The 12,666-nt window shown below is 43.4% G+C and overlaps 1 protein-coding gene across 2 annotated transcripts in view; it reads left to right on the top strand.

Moving 5' to 3' along the window:
* nid2a (nidogen 2a (osteonidogen)) overlaps nucleotides 1-12,666 on the top strand; it is a 61,966-nt gene that overhangs the window by 35,486 nt on the left and 13,814 nt on the right. For both annotated transcript variants that reach the window (XM_080878713.1, XM_080878712.1), the window contains 8 exons: nucleotides 1,320-1,448; nucleotides 2,956-3,081; nucleotides 3,480-3,613; nucleotides 3,706-3,811; nucleotides 4,179-4,312; nucleotides 4,468-4,573; nucleotides 4,666-4,799; nucleotides 5,111-5,216. In XM_080878713.1, the coding sequence (XP_080734839.1) occupies nucleotides 1,320-1,448; nucleotides 2,956-3,081; nucleotides 3,480-3,613; nucleotides 3,706-3,811; nucleotides 4,179-4,312; nucleotides 4,468-4,573; nucleotides 4,666-4,799; nucleotides 5,111-5,216 (975 nt within the window). The remainder of the gene's footprint in view (nucleotides 1-1,319; nucleotides 1,449-2,955; nucleotides 3,082-3,479; nucleotides 3,614-3,705; nucleotides 3,812-4,178; nucleotides 4,313-4,467; nucleotides 4,574-4,665; nucleotides 4,800-5,110; nucleotides 5,217-12,666) is intronic.

Here is a 12,666-nt window from a genome sequence, read left to right on the forward strand (position 1 = left end):
ATTTCAGAGTGCTTCCTCTGCCTTTGTTTAGTCTAGCGTTTTCTGTCGCATACAAAATGTCGAAGTCCAAGACAGTGTTTCTGTGTTTTATCAACATCTGTCCAGCCAGTGTAGAGGGGTCAAGTACAGGTTGGTTGAGCAGAATCGTCTGTAATCACTCTTTTCTTTTCTTTTCTTTTCTTTTCTTTTCTTTTCTTTTCTTCATCCTTCCTCTCCATTCGTCTCTTCAAGGTTAATTTTCAAGTTAAAAGGGCCTTCAGGACTTCAAGCTGGTGTGTGGTCTGTCATTAGCCCAGCAGCAGGTCTTTTTCGCTGCTGACAGCAAAGAAAGCCCCAGGCTCATCCTAAATTCTCACGGATGGGCCTCAGTGCGCCTTTCTGCTCAGATGATCTCCATGTTGTATTACACAATGCATTTTACATTCATGTGAGGAAAAAAAATGTGCACAAGACTCGCCACCATTTCTCAGTTTAGCAGCAATAACTTGAAGTAATTGTTTTCTTTACGACTTATCATTATTTCACGTTGTTGTGGAGGAGTTTTGGCTCATTATTCTTTGCAGTGTCACTTCAGGTCATTGAAGTTTGCAGGCATTCGTTCATGCACAGTTCTCTTAATGTCCCTCCACACATATTAATCGGGTAAAGATCTGGACTTCGAATGGTTTGATGCAACACCTTGATTCTTTTCTTTTTCAGCATTTCTGTTTTAGATTTGTTGGCACTCTTGAGATCCTTATCCTTTTGCATAGCCAATGTATGTCCAAGCTTCAGCTGTAAGACAGATGGCCTGACATTTGTCTAGAATACTTTGGTATGCAGAGAAGATCCTGGTCGACTTAATGGCTACAAAGTCCCCAGGTCCTGCAAATTAACCCTGAATCATCACTCCTCCACCAACCTTTAATATTTAACATGCTAACTGAGGTCTGTAGAGTCTGAGTTGTAGCTCGTCAGTTGTACTGACCTTAGACATTTGCTTCTTGGAAGATTGTGGCATCGTGTTAGCACACACCTGGATGTGTCAGAACAGCAAACTGCCAAAACCCCTGCTTTTCTAGAGGTGCTCAAACTTGGTGATGATCGCTTAATCAAGGGAAGCACCTGCCTGTTATTTACCCTCTTAATTCTTTAGAAGCTGTTAAGGGTGTACTACTAGACTGCACAGAGTCCTATGAAACCTTGCTTTGTCTTTTTATACAGTAAAAGCACCAGTAATGAGCCCTAATTACAGCTTTTACATGTGTTGACAAGGAATTCCTGATTTACAGACTTGTAAATTTAAAGAAAAGCTAATTTCTTTGTCTCCCTCTCTGCAGACATAGATGAGTGCGCTGAGGGTTTGGGCACATGTGGGGATAATTCTGAGTGTGTGAACCTGCCTGGGAGTCACCGCTGTCACTGCCAGAGGGGCTACGAATTTGGCTACGATGGGCGTACCTGTGTTGGTGAGTTTGGAAATTCCTTCAAGAAATGCACAAAACATCTGTATAAAATGTGAGAGGAAATTTTTTTGCAAAGTCAGTAGATCTCATCAGTTATTACGGGTCGCTCTGAGGGAAACATGAATGACTTGACATCAATCAATGGAACTGTATCCAATAATTTCATTAGAAGCCAAAAATGTTGTGCTTCTTTTCTATGTTCTTTTACTTCTCGTCCACCTCTTTTGCTATCTCTTGCATGAATTCTTCGTCTTTTGTCTCCCAGATTGTTTACGTTAAGGGCTGATATCAACTTCCTTGCGACACTTGCAGCCTGCACATTCTGAACTGCCTCCTATCAGTTTAATCACATCATCAGCAACAAGTGTGAACATTTTCAGTTGTTCTGCATAAGAACTGACATGTGTTGCATCATCTATCATCAGTTTATTGTTGGAAAACCCTTTCTTATGAGCTCTTATTTTGAAAATTTTCACTATTTGTCAGCTGGCTAGCCAGGTGACTGGTGTTGTGGCGCTCGGTGTTATTCAGTTGCTTCTCTAGAGAGGATCCAGTCCCTTGGTTGATGATGATGATGACGGTGGTGGAGGGCTGATGATTAGCTTCAGCAAACAGACAGTTAATTTCAACTAAACCGAATGTTTAGCATTTCAGAAATCCCACTTAAGAAATCAACTGTGCAAAGAAATCAACTGAAAGCCATAACACCGTGTCAGTTTGATCAATCTCTGCTTAGAAATGTGCTGGTTTCTGCTGACTTTTTAAGCTGTGGCATCCTGTCTGCTTTCACATACCGTACCTTTGATGCAAATGCAAATTTTAACCAAATATGTGCACACATATTTTTTGTGGCAAACACATCATTCTTCCATTCTGCCTTTGTTGCATTTTATCCATTGTCAGCTGGACTAACTGTCCCCCTGAGAAGTATTCTCGGAGCATTTTGTCCTCCAAGTTCCAAAATGAGTTGAATATTTGGAAAAGGTTCACTTGTTTGTCCAAGCAGAGCTACAACATTTCTTCATCCACAGCTGCAAAAAGCTAGAAAACACAGGCAGAGGGGAGGATAGATGAGAAATGTGAGAACAGAACTAATGTGAGAACGACAGGGTGAGATTAAACAGGGCGGGTGGGGGTTAAGGGAAAGACAAATGGAGCAATGGCACAATGTGTTTGTTGCTTTGGAATGTGTGGAGGAGCAAGGTCCTGGCTGTGTGTGTGTTTGTGTGTCTGTCTGTGAATGTGTGCGCGCATACATGTCCTCCTTTCACGTAAAAGTGTGAACTTTTGATGAACTTTCTTTGAGCCCCCCCAAAAAAATAAAACTAAGTATAATACTTTACATTTAGATAATCACACTACTGATAAATCACCACTGAAATAAATAACATCTATTAAGCAGCCAGGTAGTATTTTTTGTGTGAGTGTTTAGTTGTATTGGTAGTGCAGTTTCCAGTCCAGTTGTGGTTTTTGACTCCTTTCTCTCCTTCTGTTTTTTTCTTTTTTTCAGATATAGATGAGTGCAGCTCTTCTCCATGTCACATCAATGCCAGATGTATTAATGGACTGGGATCTTTCCAGTGTCAGTGTCAGCTGGGGTTTTTTGGGAATGGTTTCTACTGCTCTCAGCAGGAAGGTCAGTAGCACTCCATGGATATTGTATTCTGGGCTAAATCTAGTCAACCAGTGCCTTTGCAAAAGATGCCTTTGGTTTAAAGGCAAAGACTCCAATTCAGTCTGATTTTAACCATGAAGGGGTTGTGTCGAGGGCTAATATATGTCCCTGCTGACAAGGGGTTTTGATATGGTTCATAGCTTTACACTAGAAGCTCTTTGTGCCTTAACCCCAGAGGGGCTTTGTGATTTCAGGTGGAATTGAACTGTTCACCCTTGACTTTCCAAACAGGTGTCTTTGCCAGTCAGAAACTTCTGATGTTGACAGACTGTCTCTTGCAACTCATGAATTTATGCTTTTTTCTGGTTTGTGTGTTGTTTTTCCTAAATTTTCTGTCTTTGTGTTTTTTTCTCATTCAGATCGACCGGAGCGTCTTAAAACTCGCTGTGAGCACCACAGAGACAGCGTAAAGACCACCAGTGCTGATGGATATCCTATAACTGGAGTCTACAAACCACAGTGTGATGCAGAAGGACAGTATCTACCTCAGCAGGTGAAACTCCAATTAGTACAGTTTGGCTTTGGGCTTTCATCTAAAACTTAATTTTGTTCTTCTAAATAATGTGTTTCTCATCTTTATTTCAGTGCCATGGCTCCACTGGTTATTGTTGGTGTGTGGACAGTAGAGGAGAGGAGAGAGCAGGAACCAGGACTCCACCTGGTGCAGCACCTGTAGACTGTGACAGACCAGGTGAGACTCTTATTCTAGTGTCCTGTACTTCATTCAGATTAGTTTTATTACCCCTCAGCCCTAAAAAGTTGTGGGGTATTGTTGTCACCCTGCAATAACTCGAGAATAAGGCGACATGGGATTTTCAGATTGGTACCACAGGTGTATCTAATAAAAATCTCAGATGAGTTCAAATCTCAGTGACCTTGACCTAAAGGTCAGAGGTCAAGTTTTCTAAAACTCTTATTTGTGAACAAGGATTTTGACATTGATGCATGCAGGTGCAGCTACTATGAAGCTGAGGGGTAGTACTGGCGGCCACCAGTATTTTACAGGTTTATTTGGAGTTGACACGGGAAGGTTTAGATGTGCTTTGTTTCTCTTTCAGATCAACCAGAGCATGTTAAAACTCACTGTGAGCACCACAGAGACAGCGTAAAGACCACCAGTGCTGATGGATATCCTATAGTTGGAGCCTATGTACCACAGTGTGATGCAGAAGGACAGTATCTATCTCAGCAGGTGAAACTGTGACTTTTTATTTATTTATTTAGTGAATAACTACAGTTTCTTCTGCCACTGTTCCAGCCTTCTTTCATGTCTGAAAACTCTTCACTGTTTATCAAATAAAGTTCAAAATGCCCCAAAATGGAATGTATTTCTCATCTTTATTTCAGTGCCATGGCTCCACTGGCTATTGTTGGTGTGTGGACAGTAGAGGAGAGGAGAGAGCAGGAACCAGGACTCCACCTGGTGCAGCACCTGTAGACTGTGACAGACCAGGTGAGACTTCTTCATTCAGATTGTTTTACGCAGGTTGATTTCATGTTGACACAGCACAGCTTATATGTGATTATTTTTATTTTTGCCTTCAGGTCTACCGGAGCGTGCTAAAACTCACTGTGAGCACCACAGAGACAGCGTAAAGACCACCAGTGCTGATGGATATCCTATAACTGGAGTCTACAAACCACAGTGTGATGCAGAAGGACAGTATCTACCTCAGCAGGTGAAACTCTGACTTTTTATTTATTTATTTAGTGAATAACTACAGTTTCTTCTTTGGCTTTTATCAGTGATTTCTTTTTGTTCTTCTTAAGACCCTTTTTATTGGTGTTAGTTTAGCTCACGTGGTTGAGCAGGCAACTTTATGCTGAAAAGCTCAACACAGCAGTCTATGTTCGACTCTCACTCAGGGAGCTTTGCTGCGTGGTTTCCACCACTGTTCCTCCCTTCTTTCATGTCTGAAAACTCTTCACTGTTTATCAAATAAAGGTCAGAATTCCCCAAAATGGAATGTATTTCTCATCTTTATTTCAGTGCCATGGCTCCACTGGTTATTGTTGGTGTGTGGACAGTAGAGGAGAGGAGAGAGCAGGAACCAGGACTCCACCTGGTGCAGCACCTGTAGACTGTGACAGACCAGGTGAGACTGTTCCCCCCCAAAGATTTATGTAATCAGTTCCATTTGTTTGGTTTTATTACCCCTCAGCCCTAAAAAGTTGTGGGGTATTGTTGTCACCCTGCAATAACTCGAGAATAAGGCGACATGGGATTTTCAGATTGGTACCACAGGTGTATCTAATAAAAATCTCAGATGAGTTCAAATCCGAACCAGAGACATCATTATCCTTATGGGAGATTTTAATGTGAACCCAAGATTGGGTTTGACAACACAGGATATGAACAAATCATAGGGATACATGGGCTGGGAGTGATGAATGATAATGGGCAGAGATTAGTTGATTTGTGTGCATTCAACAACCTGGTCATCGGAGGTAGCATTTTTCCACACAAGTGGATCCACAAAAGAACCTGGGTATCACTGGACAGTGTGACAGAGAACCAGACTGACCACATCAGCATTAGCAAGAAGTTTAGAAGTTTTCTCCAGGGTGTTAGGGTGAGAAAAGGAGCAGATGTGGCATCTGACCACCATCTTGTAGTAGCCAACATGCAGCTGAAGTTAAAGAAGAACTGGACAAAAACAACACGGCGTAGAGCGAAGAATGATGTCAGTCGAGTAAAGATAAAGGGAGGAGTTCGGTTCAAGAGCAAGATCAAAGTGCTTAATTAGCTGCACCAGGGAGAGGAGAAAAGCAGCATACAGGCCAATTGGCAGACCATAAAGAAGACACTGAGAACAATCAGTGAAGAAGTGGTCGGAATAAAGAAATAGCATCATAAAGAATGGATCACAGCTGAGACCTTGGGCAAGATAGAAGAGAGAAAACACAAGAAGGTGGCAGTAAACTGTGTGATTCTTACTCTGAATCTGAATAAGTACGCGGGACCACTGTGTGCGGTAAGACCATCTCTTTTACTTCCTGTATTACCATCTACCGGCATGCATTGCCAGTGCGTAACACGTAATTACACAATCAAACAGTGAACACATACTGCCCATACAACAAATGTACCAGAGACAATTATGAATACACCACATCTCCCCTTTTAAACAAAAACAGAATATTCCTTTTCTCAGGACAGAACTTCTCTTTTTCAAAGCCATACAAGAACATCTGGCAAACAATCTGCATTACATTTTTAACCTTTTGTTTTTGTTTTCTTGTTCTTTTCTTTTCTTAACAACTCTTTTTAGCTTTATTTTACTGTGCTCTACAAAACCCTTATAACACAGTTACATAACAACAACCTTTTTTTTTTTCTTACAGATCTAACTTTTTAGGTTTAACTATTGGCCTCCCTGACTTGGTTCTGACCACATCAGTGTTAACAGGTGTAGCAGGGATCACACTGGGTGTTTGGGGCTTCTGCAACACAGGCACATTAGCAGGTTCATGCACAGGTGAACTTAAAGGAATCAAATGCACACGATTACGCCTGACAGTCCCTTGTGGTAACTCCACTGTGTATGATCGGGGTGTAGAGTGATTTTGGATAACAGTGCCTGTAGTTTTGACATCAGTCACCCAAACTTGCTCTCCTGGGGACAGGCTGCATAAAGGTTTTGCGCGGTGGCGCCTGTTGAAGTTTGCCATGTCCATCATCCTCTTCTCCCTTTCCTTTCGAGCGAGCAGTGCGTTGTCCGGCAGTGTGGGCTCCAGCTGCGATGGAAGCATCGGCAGTGTGGTTCGCAGACGTCTGCCCATTAAAAGCTCTGCAGGGCTGTATCCGGACTGCAGTGGTGTAGCTCTATAGGCAAGAAGAGCTAGATAAGGATCAGCTGCTTTTTTCAGAAGATTTTTTTACAGTCTGCACAGCACGTTCTGCTTCTCCATTACTTTGCGGAAACTTGGGACTGCTTGTGATGTGTTTGAAGCCGTATGCTGCTGCAAAGTCTGTAAAGATTTGACCTGAATACTGTGGTCCATTATCAGACATGAGGACCTCTGGGATGCCGTGACGGGCAAAGAAAGATTTCAGGTGAGTAATGACATCGTTTGATTTTGTCCTGTTTAACAAAGCAATCTCAACAAATCTAGAGTGATAGTCAACAGCGAGAAGGTAAGTTTTCCCTCCCAGCTCGAAAAGATCTGTGCCCACTCTCTGCCATGGGCGGGCAGGGTATTCTGTTGGCATGAGTGGCTCACTGTTATTGTGTCTTTCTTGAATACACGTTTTGCACTTGAGCACCATCTCAGAGATTTGTTGACTCAGCCCGGGCCACCACACTGTTTGGCGTGCACGAGCTTTACATTTTACAACACCTTGATGTCCTTCGTGTAGTTTTTCCAGCACCTCGTTTCTCATTGCTGAAGGAATGACAAGCCGTGTGTCTTTTAACAAAAGGCCGTCTTCAACAGTGAGCGTGGCTCGGTCAGGCCAGTAATTTCGCAGTAAAGGCTCTTGTTTTGCATGTTCTGGCCAGCCTTCGGTGCACATGTCCATGACGCGAGCACACACACTGTCGCTTTTCAGTTGTTCCTTCAGTGTTTGCATATATGATGAACTGACAGGCATGTTTGCTACAATACTGTCGACATATATGTCTGTGCTTTCCATTAGCTCTTTGTCTGACAGGTTCATTGGTTTTTTCAGAGGTGAGCGGGACAAAGTATCTGCTGTCCAGAGCGATTTCCCTGGGGCGTACTGCACAGTGTACGAGTAACGCATGAGTCTCATTCTGAATCGCTGGATCCTGGGTGGCAAGAGATCCAGAGCTTGTCCTCCCAGTAAGGAAACGAGAGGTTTGTGGTCCGTTTCAAGACAAAAATGTTTACCAATCAGGAAATCACGAAAACGCTCACACGCCCATGTAGATGCCAGTGCCTCTTTTTCCACTTGTGCGTATCGTTGTTCTGTAGGAGAAAGGGACCTCGATGCATACGCCACTGGTCGCCATCCTTCTTCCCACAGCTGCAAAAGAACACCTCCGAGACCATAGGATGAAGCATCTGCTGATACTTTAATGTCTCTGTTGGGGTCATACATTGCGAGCACTGGGGGTGAGGTCAGGGCATCTCGTAATGTTTTGAAAGCTCTCACTTGGTCAGTTCCCCAATACCATGCGTTCTTTTTGGAAAGAAGATCTCGCAGGGCTTTGTCTTTTTCAGCTAAATGGGGGATGAACTTGCCCACTTGATTCACCATGCCCAGAAAACTGCGCAACTCTGACACATTAGTTGGCTCTGTCATTTCTGTAATTGCCTCCGTTTTCTTCGGGTCAGGACTGATTCCTGTATCCGCTATGATGTGACCCAAGAAAGCAACCTTGCTCTGGGAGAGCTCGCATTTTTCAACATTCAGCGTTATGCCTGCTTTTTCCAGTCTTTGCAGTGTAGCATGGAGACGGGAATCGTGCTCCTGATGGTTACGTCCCCACACCAACACATCGTCAATGTGACACACCACTCCTTCGAGACCCTCGATGACCTCCGCCATCATGCGCTGAAAGTGTTCGGGCGCTGAGTTGATCCCAAACGGTAGGCGGTTAAAGTGGAACCGCCCAAAGGGTGTGATGAAGGTGGTGAGTTTGGCAGACTCATCGGACAGGGGAATCTGCCAGAAGCCCATGTTGGCATCCAGTTTGCTAAACACTTTGGCTCCTGCGAGCATTCCGAGACTTTGTTCAACCGATGGCAGCACATATTTTTCCCTGCACACATACTCATTTAGTCCGGTAAAGTCTATGCAAAGTCTTAGCCTAGGGCTGTTTTTCTTTGGAACAACAACCATGCCGGCACACCAATCCGTTGGTTCCTCAACTCGGGTAATGACACCAAGCTCTTCCATTCGTTGGAGTTCCTCTTTTACCCTTCCCATCAGAGGCAGAGGAAGCCTTCGCGGAGTTTTGAGTGAGTACGGCACAGCATTCGGTTTGAGTTTAATGTGATAGGCCCACTGCACTTTCCCTAGACCATTGCAAAGTTTAGGGTAAGTAGTCTTCAGAGTGTCCATTGAAACCGCGTCAACTCGCACCAGCAGGCCAAGAGCTGTAATGGCGGGCAGGCCTAGCAGTGGAGTGCTCAGGTTTCTTACAACATAGACCTTCTCTGTTGTCTGTTTCGCTCCGTAGTTGAGCTGTAGCTTTGTAAAACCTGCAACGTCCAGTGGTGTTTTTCCAGGGCCTAACAAAGGTTTTTCTGGCTGCTGGAGAACTGGTCTGTGTTCGTTAGCAAAAATCTTTGATAAGTCCGAGTCAGCTATTACAGTCACATCTGCTCCAGTATCCAGTTTGAAAGTGATTTTTGCATCTTTCACTTGTATGTTGGCTGTCCACGCCTGGCCGTCACTGGAAACTGAGCCTAGGAAGAAACCTTGCTCCTCTTCCTCCTCAATACTTTGCACTGTCTTGCTTTGTCTGCAGACTCGCTGGTAGTGACCTTTTTTTCCACATAAATGACATTTTGCATCATTTGCTGGGCACTCAGGTTTCTGATGTGGAGAGCCTCCGCACTTGTAGCATTTGTTACTTTGTCTCTTGCTATATTGCTGTTGTGTTTTGACAGTTTTATTTTTGAACATGTTGAACTTTGTTTTGTCGTGCTTTTGTATCACTCTGTCAACTGTTTTCGCATTTACATGCATTACATTTGTTTCACTTCTCAAAGCTGACTGTTGCTTTTTGATTTCGTCTGACTGCCTGGCCATATTTATAGCTTTATCCAAGTCCAAGTCTTTTTCCATCTGCATGCGCTCAGACAGCCTCGTGTCGGCCAAGCCCACTACTATTCTGTCTCTTATCAGCTCATCGTGGAGCGGTCCGTAGTTACAGTGCTCTGCTAATGCATGCAAGGCAGTCACGAATGCATCAACAGTCTCATTCGGCTCTTGTTTGCGCATATTAAAACGTGCGCGCTCATAAACATTTTTCCTGACAATGAAAAAGTTGTGGAAGCTATCTCTCACTTTAGCATAGTCCCGTTGGTCTACATCACTTAACTTTAGTCCTCTCAGGACGTCATCCGCTTCGTCTCCCATACAATATATGAGAGTGTTCACTTGATTTTCCTCCGAGCTCGCAGACAGATTACTTGCCTGACGGAATCTCTCGAAGCGACGGACCCATCTTGTCCATTCGTGTGGTTTGGAAAAATCAAAGGGCTCCGGTGGTTGGATGCTAAACGTAGCGCTGGGAGTGCTAGCCGCGGTGCTAACTCCTGCCCTCGGACGATCGTCTACGTCGTCATTCGGCATTTTGTTTCCACCTTCCCCTTCTCCTCACACTCGGCAGATGTATGGAGTCTTACGAGTCACACAGCACTTCTGACACCATGTGTGATTCTTACTCTGAATCTGAATAAGTACGCGGGACCACTGTGTGCGGTAAGACCATCTCTTTTACTTCCTGTATTACCATCTACCGGCATGCATTGCCAGTGCGTAACACGTAATTACACAATCAAACAGTGAACACATACTGCCCATACAACAAATGTACCAGAGACAATTATGAATACACCACATAAACAACAGCAGGACTAGGGCAGACAAAGCCAAGGCCCAAGCAGAATAGGCAGAAGCCCACAGAGCAGTGACAAAGAGCATTAGGAAAGACAAGAATGTCTATATAGATGGAATGGGAGCTGAAGCAGAACAGGCAGCATACAATGGTAACATGAAACACCTTTACGCAATAATCAAGAAATTGTCTGGGAAGTACAGCAAGCCAGAACGACCCATCAAGGACAAAGAGGGAAAGGCCATCACAGAACTAGTGCAACAGATGAAAAGATGGTCTGAACACTTTGAGGAGCTCCAAGAAAAGACCAGCATATTGGCAGCCACATCAGCACAGGTTGGACTCATCAATCAACAAGGAGAAGACCAAAATCCTTAGGATCAACTCCAATAGTAACAACCCAGTCATCCTTAGTGGAAGTCCCCTGAGGAAATACACTCTTTTACTTAACTAGGTGGAACCGATGCAGATGTCAAGACAAGGATTGGAAAAGCAAGAGCCGCCTTCATCCAGCTCAAAAACATTTGGGCATCCAGAGAGATGACCCTGACTACCAAGATCCGACTGTTCAACTCCAACGTGAAGTCAGTACTGCTGTAAGGGGCTGAAACCTGGAAGACAAATAAAACCTCAAATAGAAAAATCCAGACATTCCTCAACAGCTGTCTCAGAAGGATTCTCCACATTCGCTGGCCAGACACAATCAGTAACATCAAACTACGGGAAATAACCTGTCAACTCGCTGCTAAGGAAGAAATCAGGCAGAGAAGATGGTGCCGAGTAGAGCAGGGCGATATGGCCAAAAATATTTATCACGATATATACTTGAAAATTTGCGATAATGATATAACTGACGATATAATTGATGCGAGACAAAAATACAAAATACAATTCCACAACTTTACTAGCGCAAAAAACCCATCCATTTATTTTCACTTAAACAAGCAGCTGTTTTTTATGTGAATTAAAGCTATATAAAAGTTTAACAGTGCAAATGCAAATTCCTTGCTGAAAGTTTAACCAAAGGGCATTTCGAGTAGAAATGGGCGGACATATCCTGAGCATAACCATGTATAATGTCCACTAAAGGTAATGTGGTGTCCTCGGATCACAAATGGTCCCTAGGTGAATGGCAAACAAGCATATGGGAATCCCGAGGACACCACAAAGGTTTAAAAAGAGGTGCTTTGCAACATTAAACTGCAGTGTGCCAAATAAAAAAGTCAAATACGTATTCTTCGGACCATAAGGTGCACGGGTTTATAAGGCACATTAAGCAAAACAAAGCGGTCAAATAAATCAAACTTTATTCAACTCATTCTGCTTGCTTCCTCCACTTCTGTACCATTGATTCATTAATGCTGTATTCTATCACAGCTGCTCTATTCCCATGTTGTTGCAGTATATTAATGACTAACCTCGTATTGTGGATGGATTATCTCAGTTGTTCTCCTGACTGAAGTTTGGTCCGTTTACAGCATCCTGCCATGGGATTGCATTCGTCTCTAACCATCGGGAACCCTCACGTTAACTTTTATCGAGTGGAAAAGTGTTAGCATTCATCCTCCAGCTTCACGGTTTATGTTATGCTAACATAGCTGTGTTGCTAGCGTAGCGTATCATTATATACCAGCTAGCCCAACTTCAGTAACCCTACAAACATCGCTGCTGTTTAGTTTCCTGTCTTCATTTATGTTGGAAGTTATAGCAGAGCTGTACGTTTAAATTTTTTCAGAAATCTCTCAGTCAGAACATGCTATATCATGCTTAGCTCGCTAGTTTCGCTAGCTACCTAACTTCCTCAAACTTCCTGCTAACTTCTAACTCCGTTAAATGTAATAAATTCTGTTTTCATGGATGCCTGGATGTTAAACTTAATTGTTACACCTGGTAAAGCAGCAATGCTGATCATTTTATTAAAGGTGAAATAATTTCGACAGTTTTTAACTCTCAATGTGCCGCAGTGTTCGTTTGACTTTGGGACCTGAAGCGGACGGAGTTTTGGACCCAG

Source organism: Rhamphochromis sp. 'chilingali' (assembly GCF_963969265.1).
Source record: "Rhamphochromis sp. 'chilingali' genome assembly, chromosome: 3".
NCBI classification, from domain to species: domain Eukaryota; kingdom Metazoa; phylum Chordata; class Actinopteri; order Cichliformes; family Cichlidae; genus Rhamphochromis; species Rhamphochromis sp. 'chilingali'.